The 15,361-nt window shown below is 42.6% G+C and overlaps 1 protein-coding gene across 1 annotated transcript in view; it reads left to right on the top strand.

The window, feature by feature from the left end:
- LOC118411052 overlaps positions 1–15,046 on the top strand; it is a 52,647-nt gene extending 37,601 nt beyond the window's left edge. Inside the window, exons 26-39 of the mRNA XM_035813056.1 lie at positions 5,898–6,019; positions 6,707–6,852; positions 7,282–7,505; positions 8,225–8,433; positions 8,748–8,819; positions 9,548–9,810; positions 10,255–10,385; positions 10,889–11,119; positions 11,639–11,766; positions 12,245–12,327; positions 12,517–12,607; positions 13,117–13,257; positions 13,789–13,947; positions 14,440–15,046. Of these exons, the coding sequence (XP_035668949.1) occupies positions 5,898–6,019; positions 6,707–6,852; positions 7,282–7,505; positions 8,225–8,433; positions 8,748–8,819; positions 9,548–9,810; positions 10,255–10,385; positions 10,889–11,119; positions 11,639–11,766; positions 12,245–12,327; positions 12,517–12,607; positions 13,117–13,257; positions 13,789–13,947; positions 14,440–14,688 (2,249 nt within the window). The 3' untranslated portion in view covers positions 14,689–15,046. The remainder of the gene's footprint in view (positions 1–5,897; positions 6,020–6,706; positions 6,853–7,281; positions 7,506–8,224; positions 8,434–8,747; positions 8,820–9,547; positions 9,811–10,254; positions 10,386–10,888; positions 11,120–11,638; positions 11,767–12,244; positions 12,328–12,516; positions 12,608–13,116; positions 13,258–13,788; positions 13,948–14,439) is intronic.
- Positions 15,047–15,361: the final 315 nt, after the last annotated feature.

Below are 15,361 nucleotides of genomic sequence, written 5' to 3'. Positions count from 1 at the left end.
AATGATAGACCAGAATCCTATATATCTTGTAATCTTAAAACAGGTCTTTTCAGTGTTTTGCAACATTCCTAACTTTAGAAAACGACAAGAATCTATTCATTTTCCCGTTGGCCACGGTTTGGGCAAAGTCTATCAGGCCTGCATTGAAACACCTAAAAATGCGAGATCAACATTTCTGTTTAGGCGTCCCTTTAAAGCTGTACGAGTTACCCGTAAGTAATAATGATAGACCAGAATGCTATATGTCTAATAATCTTAAAACAGGTATTTTCAGTGTTTTACAACATTCCTTACTTTAGAGAACAACAAGAATCCGTCCATTTTCCCGTCGGCCACAATTTAGGGTAAAGTCCATGAGTTCTGCATTGAAACACTCCAGAATGCGTGGTCAACATTCATGTTCGGGCGTGCTTTTAAAGCTGCACAAGTTACCCGTAGGTAATAATGCTAGACCAGAATCTCATATGTCTTATAACAACAAAACAGGACTTGTCAATGTTCTACAGCATTTCTAACTTTAGAATAAACAAGAATCCATCCATTTCCCCGTCGGCCATCGTTTCGGATAAAGTCTATCAGGCCTGCATTGGAACAGTCCAAAATGTGTGGTCAACTTTCCTTTTCGGGCGTACCTTCAAAGCTGCACAAGTTGCCCGTAGTCAATAATGCTAGACCAGAATCCTAAATATCTTATACATGTAACATCAAAACAAGATTTTTTAAGGCTCTGCCGCATTCCTAACTTTGAAAAACAACAAGAATCCATACATTTTCCCGTTTGCCACATGCACAGTTTAGTGTAAAGTCTATCAGGCCTGCATTGGAACACTCCAAAATGCGTGGTCAACATTCCTGTTTGGGCGACCCTTCAAAGCTGTACAAGTTACCCGTAGTTAATAATGATAGACCAGAATCCTATATATCTTATAATCTTAAAACAGGTTTTTTCAGTGTTTTGCAACATTCCTTACTTAAGAAAACAACAAGAATCCATCCATTTTCCCGTCGGCCACAATTTAGGGTAAAGTCTATTACTCCTGCATTGAAACACTTCAAAGTTTGTGGTCAACATTCATGTTCGGGCGTGCTTTTAAAGCTGTACAAGTTACCCGTAGGTATTAATAATGCTAGACCAGAATCCCATATGTCTTACAATCTTAAAACAGGACTTGTCAATGTTCTACCGCATTTCTAACTTTAGAAAACAACAAGAATCTATCCATTTTGCCGTTGGCCATCTTTTCAGGTAAAGTCTATCAGGACTGCATTGAAACACTTCAAACACAAGTTACTTGTCAGTAATAATAATGCTAGACCAGAATCCTATGTCTTCTAATCCTTAACCCTATTCAGACCGGGCTTTTTTGGTCATCCCTGGACCGGGGGGGGGCTTTTGAGGCCCTCCACTTCTAAGTCCTATAACTCTAAAACGACGTGCCGTAGGGCCACCAAATTTTTAGGACATGATTTCGACATAATATCTGACAAGTATGTGACGTTTGACGTTACGTTGACGTAAGATGACGTAATTATGACGTCATCAATTTGATTACATTGGCCAAACCCATGAAAAATGGGTATTCTCAGAAAACTTCAAGTTATGCTGCAAAAATGTAACAACAAGTGCAGAAAACAGAATAATAATGTTTATTACGACTTGCGTTGCCAATAGCAACATCAATGACGTCAATATGACGTCATAAAATGACGTCATGCACATCTAAGATACGAGTTGGGCTCCGCCATATTATATCCACCACCTTGAATTTTTAAAAATACTTTTTTTGCAACAAATAATCACAAAGGGCAATGGAAATAGACTAAATTCATTCATTTAGATGGTTTTTGATGAAAAAATACCAGGTAGTTGCAAATTTTAAGGGATAATTAGCTTGTTATTCTTGATCTGGCCATTCCGTCCGCCATCTTGGATTTTGGGCTGATGACGTCATCAAATTAGCATAATTTATGCATATATAATTATGAAAGATATGCTGAATAATATAAGATTTTATTTATGTAACGAAATCACAGTAATATAGCAAATAAATTTGAAAAATACATTGTTAGAACCAAAAATAGTGATTTTTGGCAAAACTGCCTGTCAACAAACGGTTGCCATGGCAACAAGAAAAAATGGAAAATTTGTCAAACTTCGTAGAATTGTTGCCAACAATATTTCAGGAAAACTCACTAAATTTGGTGGCTCTAGCGTAAGCCGTTCTGGCGTTATAGGACATCGAAGTTAGCGCGGGCCTCAAAAGCCCCCCCCCCCGGTCTGAATAGGGTTAAACAAGACTTTTCAATGTTCTACAGCCTCATTTAGTGCAAATTAGGGGATACAGCATAACTTTAGTAATACGTGTGCAAATAATATCCAACATAGTCATAGTCATAATCGGCAGGAGCTCGAGAGTTTTCCTTTTCTGATCCGTGGAAGTGGAACTTGTTTCTAAAAGGCCACCTCACCAACTCACTTATGTCTTACATAACGCCCTCGATCTAAGATACTATGTTCTTCTATTGTCGTCACATTGATTTAGAGGCATTTAGAAACTTCACTGTTTTCGTATTGATGAACTGAAATTATTATTACGGATTTCTTTGTGTTTCTTACACGGAATGAGTCAGAAACAAATCTTGCCGGTTTTGGATTACGATTTGTTTAGACAAATTACCGCCATTGTTTGTTCCGGCACCAGCTGTTGCATACATTTTAGTGTGTTAATTTTTGCTATTGTCTTTATGACGCCCCGAACACCCAGGTTGACCATGGACAATAGGCCTCGGAATTTTTGTTGTTGGCTGCAACAAAGAGGAGATACTTTACTGATAATTGAATGAAGACCTTTTTATTGTACAATTTTGCCCAACCGAGCTAAGTACAGGTCACAATAAGTCAGGATGTATACATATAAAAGTGTCACACTAGTACACAGTGGTGCCACACAAGCAAACTGGCACTCAAGCCGAGCCACCAGACAATGTCCACCCGCTGCGCTCATAAAACGCCCCCATCAGCGCTTGACTAGCTCTCCTTCCTACAAAAATCACGCTCCGCTCGCTGGTCGCCTAGGGCGACCTTCTGGTGTTGATCGCCTTCGGCGACCTTCGGGTGCCTTCGCTCGAGATCGGAACTCGCCGACGTTCGACACTCGCTCGGACGGTCGATCCCGAGTACGTACATGAACTAGTTGACCTCAATTACCATATTAGTGACGCCTGTCCATATACATGTACTTGATCCATTAGCTTTCTTAGAGGCGTTTAGCATGTTCATGTTAGAAAAAATTTATTCCAAACTCCAGTGTATGTCCGCTTCTGCTTAAATATAAAGCACGTTCTTGTTGATTTCATTGCTGGCTTGTGTGCCGTTCGCTTGTAATTGCTATTAAGCAAATCAATAAGGACGAGAGTCCTCTATTGAGTTAAATCTGACCTCGGCACAAACACAACTATTCCCATGATAACTGGTTCACCATTTCCTTTGTTGTCTATCTAGTAGGGTCAGTTGTTGACACAACAATTTGGCTCTTTAAAATAGTACTGACGAGAATTTCTAATTTTAGTTGGCCGTAATGCTTTCACAAAATATTTTGAACAGGACGGTTTTACAAACTGGGGCGATAAGTTTCAATTAGTAGATCAGTAACTTCTTAAATCTCAACTGTTTGGTGGTACACAAAGGAAGAGCTGGAAGTGATACACAACGGACGACCATAAGTGCATGGTCATGAAATTCGGTGCTTTCACTTGTAAATTAGATAATCAGTAACATCGCAGCGCAGTCGCGCGCGAGGGGAGGGGTCCACACCTTTTGTTTTGACTGAACGATAGATAATGACTTTGCCCAAGGCTTTGTATAGCTTAAAACGAATATTGTAAGAATTTCCACAAATATTTAGCCCATAACAGGGAGAAGAGCGGCGTGGAATAAAATAGGCAGCTTTTTTATTGAACGTGTGAAGTCAGAAAATAACACTCGCTTCTGGAGTGGACTGCGCTTAAAGTTGTACATAAGTATTCGTCGGTCGTCTTGTTGCCTGGAGGCAAATGTTATAAAATAGGGGCTTTATACATCAACTTTAGCACACTTACCTTTACATAGCCTGCCAAATCAAATTACTTCATATCTTATATAAGTGGAAATCACATTAGTTTCACATATAAAAAATGTGATATCCTGTCACATTTTTTTCACATCTTGCAAGTTTGTGAATATCACATAAAATTCACATTTCTCAGCATGCCAGTTGTCTTCACATGTTTTCACATTTCGTAGCTGGCCGCATTTCACATAAGTTTAACATGAAGTCACATTTCATAGAATGTGATTCAATTTAACATTATTTCACATTTTCATCAAGAGCCCTTTTCACATAAAAATCACATAAGTATAGCCGGTCGAGACGTGTATCGACAGTCACATTATTTCACATAATGGCTGCACAACCAATGTCACATTAGGTAACATATTTTTACATTTCAGAATGTGATTCTTCAAGACCGTTTTGGGGAAATGTCAAAAAATGTGATGTAAACTTATAACATTTTTTTCACATAAAGCTCAATTTCTGTGCCACCCCTCAGAAATGTGACGTGAATGTTATTTTATGTGATTATATGTCAACTTATGTGATAAAATGTGATGCTATTGAACCTCAAAATGTTTCACATAATATCACATCATATCACATTTTCATAGAATTTTCCAGAAAATTCACATAATTTTCACATTTATGCACCTTGTAGTGTTTTATTGTCTTGTCTGACCTTAAGACTTGACAACAAACAGGTGTCTGATGTATAAGGAAGAAAGATGTAGCCAGAAAAGCTGCCTTTAATCGTTCTGGCGTTTTCTTGACAATTTACACGACTTCATCACTCCAACCAGGTGTGTAAATCAGTACCTGGCTTCGGTTGGGGAGGTGAAAGAGGTTGTATTTAAAAGGATGTGCTACGCCTGCCAATACCATGCCTAAGGCCCGATTTACACGAGGCAAAAAATCAAACGACGTACGTCGTTCGACGCGCGGCGCACGTCCTACGTCACTTTTTTCCCCGTGTAAAAGCAAAAACGACGCGCTGTAGCGCGACGCAGTGTGGCACCTCCGGAGGTGACTTACGACGCTCCGCGGGGTGTCTGCGGGGCCGCCCAACCTCGTGTAAACGGATCTGTGTCACAGGTAGCCCATTTCTGCGGCGCTGTGTGTGCTCCTGGTATGCTCTTGCACCCAAACCGTTCGGTTGATATTTCCTTGAGCTTCAACGATAGCATCGGCAGCAAAGAAGGCTGCCCGTTGAATGTCGCGGTACCGATCCCAATAACGTACACGTACAAACCGTCTTCTGCGCCATGTCCGGCGCTACATGTACGCGCAAGTAGACAAGAATATCATCATCTGTCGGATGAACAACAACAACAACAGAACTATGATCCCGCCATTTTGAGAACGTGCGCTGTCAAATGAGCACGGGTCACCAGAGTTCACGGCAACACGACGCACTGTGGCGCGTCGTGACGCACTGTGGCGCGTCGTGACGCGCTGCGGTGCGCCGCAGGGGTGTGTGTAAAACGAAAACTGTCCTACGTCACGGGCCCGTTACGTCGTTCAAAGTGCCTCGTGTAAATTGGGCCTAAGACACAGTGGATATCAAACCACTATCCAACAGCCTTAAAAGGCTATGGGACTACATTTACCCTTTATCTTCATTCGAAAACATCACTTTTGTTTTACGGTTATAAAGTTGTGTTCTGTATAAGGACAGACGGGCATGCTTACAGAAAGTGCGCAAAATAAAATGATTTTCGTGGGTAAGGGCGCACTGGCATATACACACTCGTGTATGGCATCCACTGTATAATCACGTGGCGTTCATAATGCCTTTGCGTGCAGAAAAAGTCCCGATCTTCTATGGTATGGACGTCGGCTTCGAGAAGATGGTGTCTCTTTACTTCAAACCCACATTCGTGCTGGAAGGCGAGCTAATCGTCCGGAAGAACGACATTCCAACTGAGGTGAGAATAAATCAAACAACTACATACCGTACACATATCCGCCACGATGGAAGCTTTCGGGAACGAAAAGACACCAAACTACACAAGACGTAACGAGAATAGTCTTAGGCATTTTTGTGTATAATTTTACTGCCCGGCCAGAAGTGGTGCGTACCTAAAGCCCGGACTTGGAATTGGACCTAAGAATGTTTAGGTCCAAGTCCCCCCAAAAAAAATGTCCGGAGCCAAGTCCGGACTTGCAAAAAGCAATCTGTCACTTATATTGCCTTTTTTTGTTCTAAACCGTCTAAATCCTTCCATAGACAGTGGAATTTGCACTGGAAAAAGACAAAAACAAAACATTTCGTGTTTACACTGGCTGTATATTTTGCATGTATTTTTCACACATTGCATTTCAATTCATGCTAACATGCAATTTTATATGCACCACCCCCCTCCTCCTCAAAAAACAAAATTCTAGTGCACATAATATGTCCGGACCTGAACCTGAACTGCTGGACCAGAATCCGGACCTGAACCTGAATATGACTTTAGGTACGCACCACTACCGGCCAGGCTCTAGTTTGAAAATGTGACGTTAGCCTTACTTCACAGCTCTTGTAGACCGGTGGATCAGTGTTGTGATTGTTTTTTTCCATGGCTGGGTTGATTTAACTACCTGTGATATTATTCGTCCATTTCTGGTAGATGTTTTACGTACTTCGCGGAGCGGTTGAGAGAGTGTCTCCGGATGAAGACGACTTCACCGGGCGAGCAGTGTGCGCAGCTGGCCCCGGCAGTTTCTTCGGTTACATGCATGTCATGCTGAAAGAACCCTGGGAATTCACTGTCAGGTATTCCGATCAAGTGTCACGACATTGTGGCGTCGGGCGTGGCGCAACTTGTAGAGCGTTCGGCTCGGAATCTAGGGGTCCTGAGTTCGATCCCCGTCGTACCCCCGACGTTGTGCCCTTGGGAAAGGCACTTTACACGATCTTCCTTACTTCGCCCAGGTGTAAAAAAAAATGGGCACCTGACTTCGGTCGGGGAGGTAAAGGACTACCGTTACCTTCTGTCTGTACCGTGTATGTGGCACTGTTAATGTCAGTTACAAAACTTGAGTGTAGTGCCACATTGTCCTCGTCTGTCCAAAAGCAACAACAAAAAAGTGTCCCGTAACGAAAATGCTTCTGAAATTCGCTGATCGGTTATCATGATTTTTTAAATTTTAATTTCATTGCATTTCTGTTTTTTCAAATAACTGAACATATGCTGTTTTTCAGGGCCAAATCTAACTGTGACCTGTACATCCTGACAAGAGCGGATCTCCTGGACGTGTTGTGTCACTACCCATCGCTCCATACTCAGGTCATTGACCGCACGGAAGTCATCAGGAAGGAGACGGGCAAGGAAGAATCATGGGACTATGTATACAGTGAGCAAGCTGAGTTCCAAGATACGCAGGAGAACCAGAGTGATGTACAAGTCAATCCGACGGACAAAACAGGTGAATATTTTCTTTATCAAGTACTAAGGCTGCACTAGTGCCCGTGAGGGATGTAGCCCCGCCGGGCAACGAAGTCATAAATTTGTCCCGGTAGACTGCAGGATACCGGCAGTACCCCTCGGTGTTCCTAACGGGTAGGTAACGGCGTCTATATTTAGTTGTTACCGGGTCCGGGTTTATTTTAACTCCGTCTTAAAATCAACCCAGGGCCCGGTCGTACCTCAAAATACCATAGAAATCAATCGACATATCTCAGTATGGCAATAATGCATAAAACATAAATCAACATGATTTGGATGTTCCCAAGTCTCCCAACTTTGGTCACAAAGGGAAAGGGGGCCCTGTCGTGTAGTTCACGGGGTGTTTTTGTAATGTTTGGGCGTGACCCTACGTGGCCCCGTGGGACACCCTGTAGTTACAGGAGTGCTTTTGTGCACGACAGGGCCCCGGATTAATTTTAACTCAGGCTTAAAAACAACTCGGGACCCGGTAACAAATAGACACCGAAAGCTAATCCTGAGCACACCTAGAGGTACTTTCGTGGTATCCGGCAGTCCACCGGGACAAATCTGTGGCCTTGGGTCCCGGCCGGGGCTACCATATCATATGTGTAGAAAGGCTGCTATAAGCTTGATTTAGTCAGGCTACATTGGACCCATCATGCCATAACCACAAACAAGCTAACACGTGGTCAACTGTTGTTTGTTTCTCTAACTTAGGGGATGTGGCCGTTGACATAGAACCGATGGAATACGAGGTGGCCGTGTCAGTCTCCAGGCCGATCCTCCTCCGCCCGTTCGCGCGCATCTGGGGCCGGCTCCGTCGCTGGAACCGGTTCGTGATCGACTGCCGGGGTCTCGGCGCCAGGCTGTACTGGCACCTCAGCACCTTCGTGCTCATCGGCTCACTCTGGCTGCTGTCCTGGGAGGTAAAGACATGTTGATTTAATTAAATGTATGACAAGAAAAATTTCAATCATACAATAAACGGTATCTTATTTTTGAAAATATTTCAATTTAAAACGACCGTCTGTCAAGTTGATATCCCTAAATACCCAGTTTTTAATCATACCGTACAAATGATGAATGATCGCACAGGGAGCGGAACTTTGTTAGTGCTTCAACGCAACAGAGTATATGTATGTATGTATGTATGTATAAAGGTGACCTCGTGGATAAATAAAGGTGAACTGGTGGTATGGGTTCTGACGTTTTGTTCTGACGTTTTGCAATTTCATTACAGGCCGCATTCCAAAGTCACAACTGGGAGATCCTCTTGCTCACCTATCTGTGTGACGCGTTCTTCTTAATCGAGGTAATATGCTAAAAAAGAAAGATTGAAAGTTGAGAAATTGCACTGTGATAGCTTTTTTAGTAACATTTGGCCACAACATGTGGCGTTGATAATAAAGTTAATTTTCAAGAAATGTCATTACAATTTATCTCGATACTGTCGTAGACTTTTATTGAAATGTTGCTTTATATACGTTTTTGTGTCTAGTTATTATGACACTATTGGAAATGGTATGGACCGGGTAGCGATATGTTGACGAAAGGTGAGAAAACAGTTTGCGAGACGGAAAATTACATCGGCGAAAAGTTCATGTTAATAACAATAGACAATGTACGCTAGTTGTGAAACATGACTTCCATCCAAAAATAATTTCATCAGGTTGGGAAAATGTATAGGACATAGGATCTAGGAGAATTCTTTTGCACAACCAAGTTGTACTCACTTTGCTTACGTTCCGTTGTCTCTCAGCTTCTGACTGAAGTTCTGCTTCTCGCCGCTATGTATGCAGCCGAAGTACTAGTATGTGGCGCTTTTTCGGCGAGAACACAATCCCAAACATAGATCCCTCCTCGTCCCGATTCATGGAGGTTGCCGCAAAAGCGCGCCACCTGCATCGGCTACATATAGTGACAAGAAGTAGAACTCCAGTCAGAAGCTCTGAAAGACACCGAGGCGTAAGCAAAGTGAGTAAAAATTCGTTGTGTAAAAGAATTCTCCTATGATATATCCACAACTTCCATGTTTTCCAGATCTGGCTGAAATTCCACATGAGTTACATCGACGAGCACGGCAACGTGGAGGCCGATTTCGACCGGATCTTCACCCACTACTTCTACAACAAAAATGGCCTTTTGGTTGACGTCATTGCAGCTCTTCCAGTGGATATCTTCGCCCTGGCGGCTGACACACATCAGCGACTAATAGTCCTCTCTCTTCTGCGTCTCTGGCATCTTCTGCGCGGTGTCCGCGTGGTGCAGTACTTCAACAAACTGAGTACCGATCTCAGGGTCAAGTACGTACAAGCTCTCTCACATATGTCACTACGCATGTGTGGGGCGACAGGAATTCTGGGTAATATGTCAAAGTTGAAGGCCCCATTAATGTAAAAAAAAATCCGCCCAGGACGTCCAGGACTAGGACATTGTCACTCAAGTCTTTACAATGATCCGACACGAGACTGTACTTTAGTTAGTTTTGTTTGTAGTTAATTAGATTATGTACTAGACAATAGGAGTATACATCATGACTCCATTTAATTGGCTCTTCGCCCGTCAACCAGAACCAATGACTCCCTTTGATTGGCTCCTCACCTGTCAATCATAACACATATGACTCCCTTTGATTGACTCTTCTTCTGTCAACCATAACCCCATATGACTCTCTTTGATTGGCTCATCATCTGTCAATCATAACCCATAACTCCCTTTGATTGGCTCCTCATCTGTCCATCTTGTAGCGTCTTGATGGCTCGACTGTACCAGTCCCTTGTGGAGGTGCTGCTCGTCATCCACCTGCTGTCCTGTTTCTTTTACATCGCCGCTTGCCCCCTCGGAAAGTGTCAGAAGAACACCTGGGTCCATGACATGCGTAAGTTCTGCTCACCTGATCTATATTAGGCAAATCTGTGGATAAACTTTCCGACCGACCTTATCACATAGGCACAATCCAGGTTGGATGGGAAACCTGTCTGGTATGTTGTGTATGTGCCTACGATTCGTGAGCCGAATATCACAAGCAATAAACCCATATGATTCCAATGAAATTGATATTCAGCACAGCAACTTCTATGTGGATATAATAAAATCCACAAGGAGCCGAACGGACTTGAATCGTGTTGCAGCTCTCACTCTCACTCTATTTGTAACCGTGTTCCTGGTTAATTTTAACTCCGATTTAAAATAAACCTGGGGCCCGGCTGTACTCCAAAATACCCCGCAAGTCGCAGGGTGTCTCTTGGGGTCTCACGCCTGAAACAGCACGTGAACTGCCCGGCACCGCCCTTTGTCCAACTATGACCAAACCATTGGTGGTCCTTGTATAATTCGAATGACTGCGCACTACTCGCAATTTGTGCTTTTACACGTTTACAGAAATGCATGCCGGTGGAGAACATGGTGAAGAAGAAGAGGAGCATCACGATGAAGAGGAGGAAGAGGAGGATGAGGACCACGAGGAAGAAGAGGAGGAGCATCATGAGGAGGGAGGTCCAGTGGTAGTACCCCCATCCCTACAGGCCTATGTGTCCACGGTGTATTGGACAGTCGCTACATTGACATCAACTGGCTATGGAGACATCCACGCATTTTCTCCAGCAGAGATGAGTATGTCATTTTTTTTCATTAAAGATTCTATGATTCTATTTTTTTTCATTAAAGATTCTATGTAAAAATTAAGAAAAAGATATATTAATTTTTTTCATTTAAAATATCTTTAAAATTCGAAACTTAAATATGAATTATTTAGCGAGGAAACGGGGACACAATATTGTCAGTACCGTCCAAAGATCTTTATCCGTCTTCTTTGAACTAAAGCCATAAATCAATCAAATTGTATAGTCAGGTTGTGGACTTCTGGAAGGAACAATGTATGTAATGTAATGCTCTTTTTTTCTCTCCCCCCTCTCTCTCTCTCTTTCTCTCTCTCTTTCTATCAGTATATATCGATATTAATATCACCTCGCCGAGGCTACCATCTCTTTGTGTGTATGACGTCTGCAATTTTACGATGTTAATAAAACATTGAATTGTATTGTATTGTACGGTACTTCAGAGACAGCCTACGTGTACGCCGTGCTAGTAAAGTCTATGGTATCACATCACTGACGACCCATATTCCAACAGTCTGTGCCGCTGTGGTGATGGTGTTCGGCAAGATGATGTTTGGGCTGGTTCTCGGGAATATTGCATCAACCTTGTCCAATACTGAAGCTTTCAAAGTCTCTTTTGAAGAAAAGTTAAAGGCTACGAAGGTAAGAAATGTCTAGGTAGGTGGTGATATCTAGAGCACTGTATTACGAAACTAACTGATCGGCTGTATGTTTGCATACTAAATATGGATGATGTACAAGTATTTTTCCTACTGGCAGATGAAACGAAATGGTGAAACATGTTTTGAACTACAGAATTCTACTTCCACCTGATCGACGGACAACAAGTTATCTATAACTGGAAAGTGTAGTGAACTGTAGTAAACGATTAGGACTGCCCTGAATGGTACTTTCTTCCATGTACAATGATGTGGGGTTGTGTGGCATGGTGCTTGGTCCAGAACCAAGAGGACCTGAGTTCGAATCCTCTCATACTACTATCTTGTGCCCTTGTGAAAGGCACTTTACACCATTTCCTCACTACCAGGTCAAAGGAGGTGCACGGGGAGGGATGGGCTCCACTTTTGATGTGCTTCAAGAGAGTTGAGATAGTTTTGTTTTGCCTTTTTCGTGTGTACAGGCTCACATGGAGGACCAGGCTGTTCCAAACGATCTCCGACAGAAGGTGGTTCACTACTACGACTACATCTGGCTAAGAAACAGGTGTGTTCGATTTACGATTCTAAGTACGACGCAATATTGACAATTACGACACTACTATGACTACATGCTACTAAGAAACAGGTGCGGCTAATGTGAAAACTCGCCTGTGTCCTAATAAGGAGATTCACGGTTCGCAGTCCAGTGAGATGCCATAAATGAATAGATAAACATTGCGTATCGCTACTTCAGGGGAGTGGACGTGTCCACGCTGTTCCAAGAAGCACCCAGATGTCTTCAGGAGGACATCTCTTACGGCATGACGAAGACGTATCTGAACGGTGTAAGTGTTTACTTCTTTAGTAAGGTATAAGTCCTTTCCTGGCTCCGAGTGCGCATGTGTAGGAATTGTGGGTAATATAACAAAGGCGAAGGTCGATCCCAAAGTTGTATACAGTTCATAAACTTAAACATAGTATTAAAAGAAGTAGTAGTAGTAGGATGAGGAGGAGGAGGATATAGTAGCATTAGTAGTTACTGTATTAGTAGTAGGATATAGTAATAGTAGTCGTAGTAGTAGTAGTAGTGATAGTAGTTGTAGTAGTAGTAGTAGTCTTAGCAAGATATGTTGAAGAAGGAGGAGGAAGATATAGTAATAGAAGTGGTGGTGGTGGTGGTAGCAATAGTATTCTTATTATGGTTATTATTATCAGCAATAGTAGTAGTAGTACGATAGTGCTAGTAATAGTAGTAGTATCAGTTGCAATAAGTAGTTGGGGGAGCTTAGGGGTTTGGCTATGCGTTAGAACTTAGATGCATAAAGCTTAGTTTTCTACTCTCTATTGCACACAGTCCTCGCTTTTCCGTGGATTGCCCGAAAGTTTTCTGAAGACCCTGTCCACCCGGCTGAGACTGCTCTTCTTCTTACCTGGAAACTACGTCCTGCACCGAGGAGATATGGGAGCCGAGATGTACATTATCTTCCGTGGGGAGGTCAGTGTCAACCTAAGATCTCGGGTCCAGTAGGGTTTGTCCCTTTAAAAAAAATTCTGTCAATTTTTAGATGGGAACATGAAACCAAAAGTACTTACTGAATGTATCATATGTGACTTGCTACCTTTCGGAATGATGTTTGTTATGTTGCATTGTGTTGCTTTGCTTTGTACTGTGCATCATAGCATAGTTTTGTTAAACCTGATTCTTAAGAAATAGAAAGGAAAAGTTGTGCAGTTTTGCACTGTTTGTACTGCCTTTTGTTGTGCTGTGAATCATATATTGTTGTGTGCTATTCTGTGCTATATTTTGTAATGTCGTGGTGCCATGTTGTGGTATAGGGTCATACCATATGCTGCGATAACGTTCGTTCCGGCCGGGGCGATACATTGTCATTTGGGTTATCACATGGCCTCTTAAATGGTTTTGACTACGGCAGAACAATTCAGGGTCTTTCTATTCAAGGGACCCTGCCACCCTGTACCGTTCGACATTGAGAAAGAAATAAAACGATTACTTCTATCCCCTTAGGTTGAGAGCGGGTACGACAAGTCGGACGGCGAGTTTGTTGCTGAGACCGTGATGGGCGAGGGGAAGGTCATCGGTGAGATGAGCCTGACGTACAGCCTGCCCCGCCGCAGGTCGGTCCGCGCCAGGAGGCACACGGACATCTTCGCTCTGAACAGAAGGGTAAGGAACGGTGGAGTGGGTTCATGTATCATGACGAGATGGTGTTGACTGTTGACTAGGTAACGTTGGGTACCGATACAAAACCGTTTTTTTCTTGATGGACTGGTCAGAAAAAAAAACGGACCTGATAAAAATTACTGGATTTTGAACCAATTAGAAAATGAACAATTGGTCCAAAATCCGGTCCAGTGATTTTTATCAGGTCCGTTTTTTTCTGACCAGTCCATAAAAAAAACGGTTGCCTATATTATAGGCAGGCGTTCACACGTTGGGGGGGGGGGGTTGTTACAGGTCCAAGAAAATAACAAGAGTGAAGAAGAGTAGCGTTTAGAGTTTATAGAAATTTCCACAGTCAAACTCGTTCTTTATCTCTGAAATTCGTTGAGTAATCTTTCGACTCACCGGTGCCCCAAGTGCAGTGAGATACCACCTTTATGTATACACTAATGTAGATCTGAGTAAAACAAACTGTGTTTCCGATCTTTATTCCAGGATCTTTTGGATCTATTGGAAGACTTCCTAGCGGTACGAGAAGAGATCGAGCAGCGCTCCGTCCTGTTGTTCGCACACCTGGGCGCGCCACGTCACAAGGATAAGGATCGTCGCTCCGACTCCCTGTCCGCACGAAGGTCCGGAACCTCACAATCTAGCTTGACCACTGACAGAGAGCAACTGGTCAGCAGGCCTCGGTCCCCGGGCGTGCACGCTAAACATGTCCTGGATATGGTACTAGGGATCTAGTTTGAAACTGTTCAGTTAGAAAACTTAGATTCTAATACTAACGTATTGGACTCAGTGTCTCATTTCTTGCATTGATGTTTTAGCACGTCTTCTAGTTCGAAAGTCATCTCAAACAGTGAAATATCTAGCCTCACGGTTTAGCACCCTACACGTGTATCCCCCTGAAACACTACGATTACAGTTTTTTTGTTTACTCTGTACTGAATTATTTGATCTCCATGAGAAAGCCATGATAGTTCTGAAATATCGGTGTTTACATACATTGTAGCTATGCTTCATGACAGACTGTACTGAATACATACATCACTTGACGAAGTTTTTGCTTACTACTCTTTACGGCTGGATTTAGACATAACTAAAACAAGGTTTTTACATTGGATGCTTTGCTCGCGTTTGCTTGTGTGTGCATGTCAGTGTGTGTGTGTGTGCATGTGTGTGTGTGAGAGAGACTGAGTGAATGTGAGTGTGTGTGGCAGGATGTGTGCCAACCCCCTATAAATTTTTCATAATAATTGCAAATTGCTTGGCACAAATGATCATGCCAGATAGTGCAAAAAGGCGAACATGCCATTATCATTGCAAATGTTTTTTGCTTTATTTGTACATGAATTTTAAGCATTGTACGTCCAGGAAAAAATGCGGAAAACCAAAAGTTTCGTTCTACATTGAATTC

The sequence above is a fragment of the Branchiostoma floridae genome, chromosome 3, assembly GCF_000003815.2.
Source record: "Branchiostoma floridae strain S238N-H82 chromosome 3, Bfl_VNyyK, whole genome shotgun sequence".
Taxonomy (NCBI): domain Eukaryota; kingdom Metazoa; phylum Chordata; class Leptocardii; order Amphioxiformes; family Branchiostomatidae; genus Branchiostoma; species Branchiostoma floridae.
Note: the sequence above shows the minus strand (reverse complement) of the source record. Positions and strands in the feature narration are given on the sequence as shown.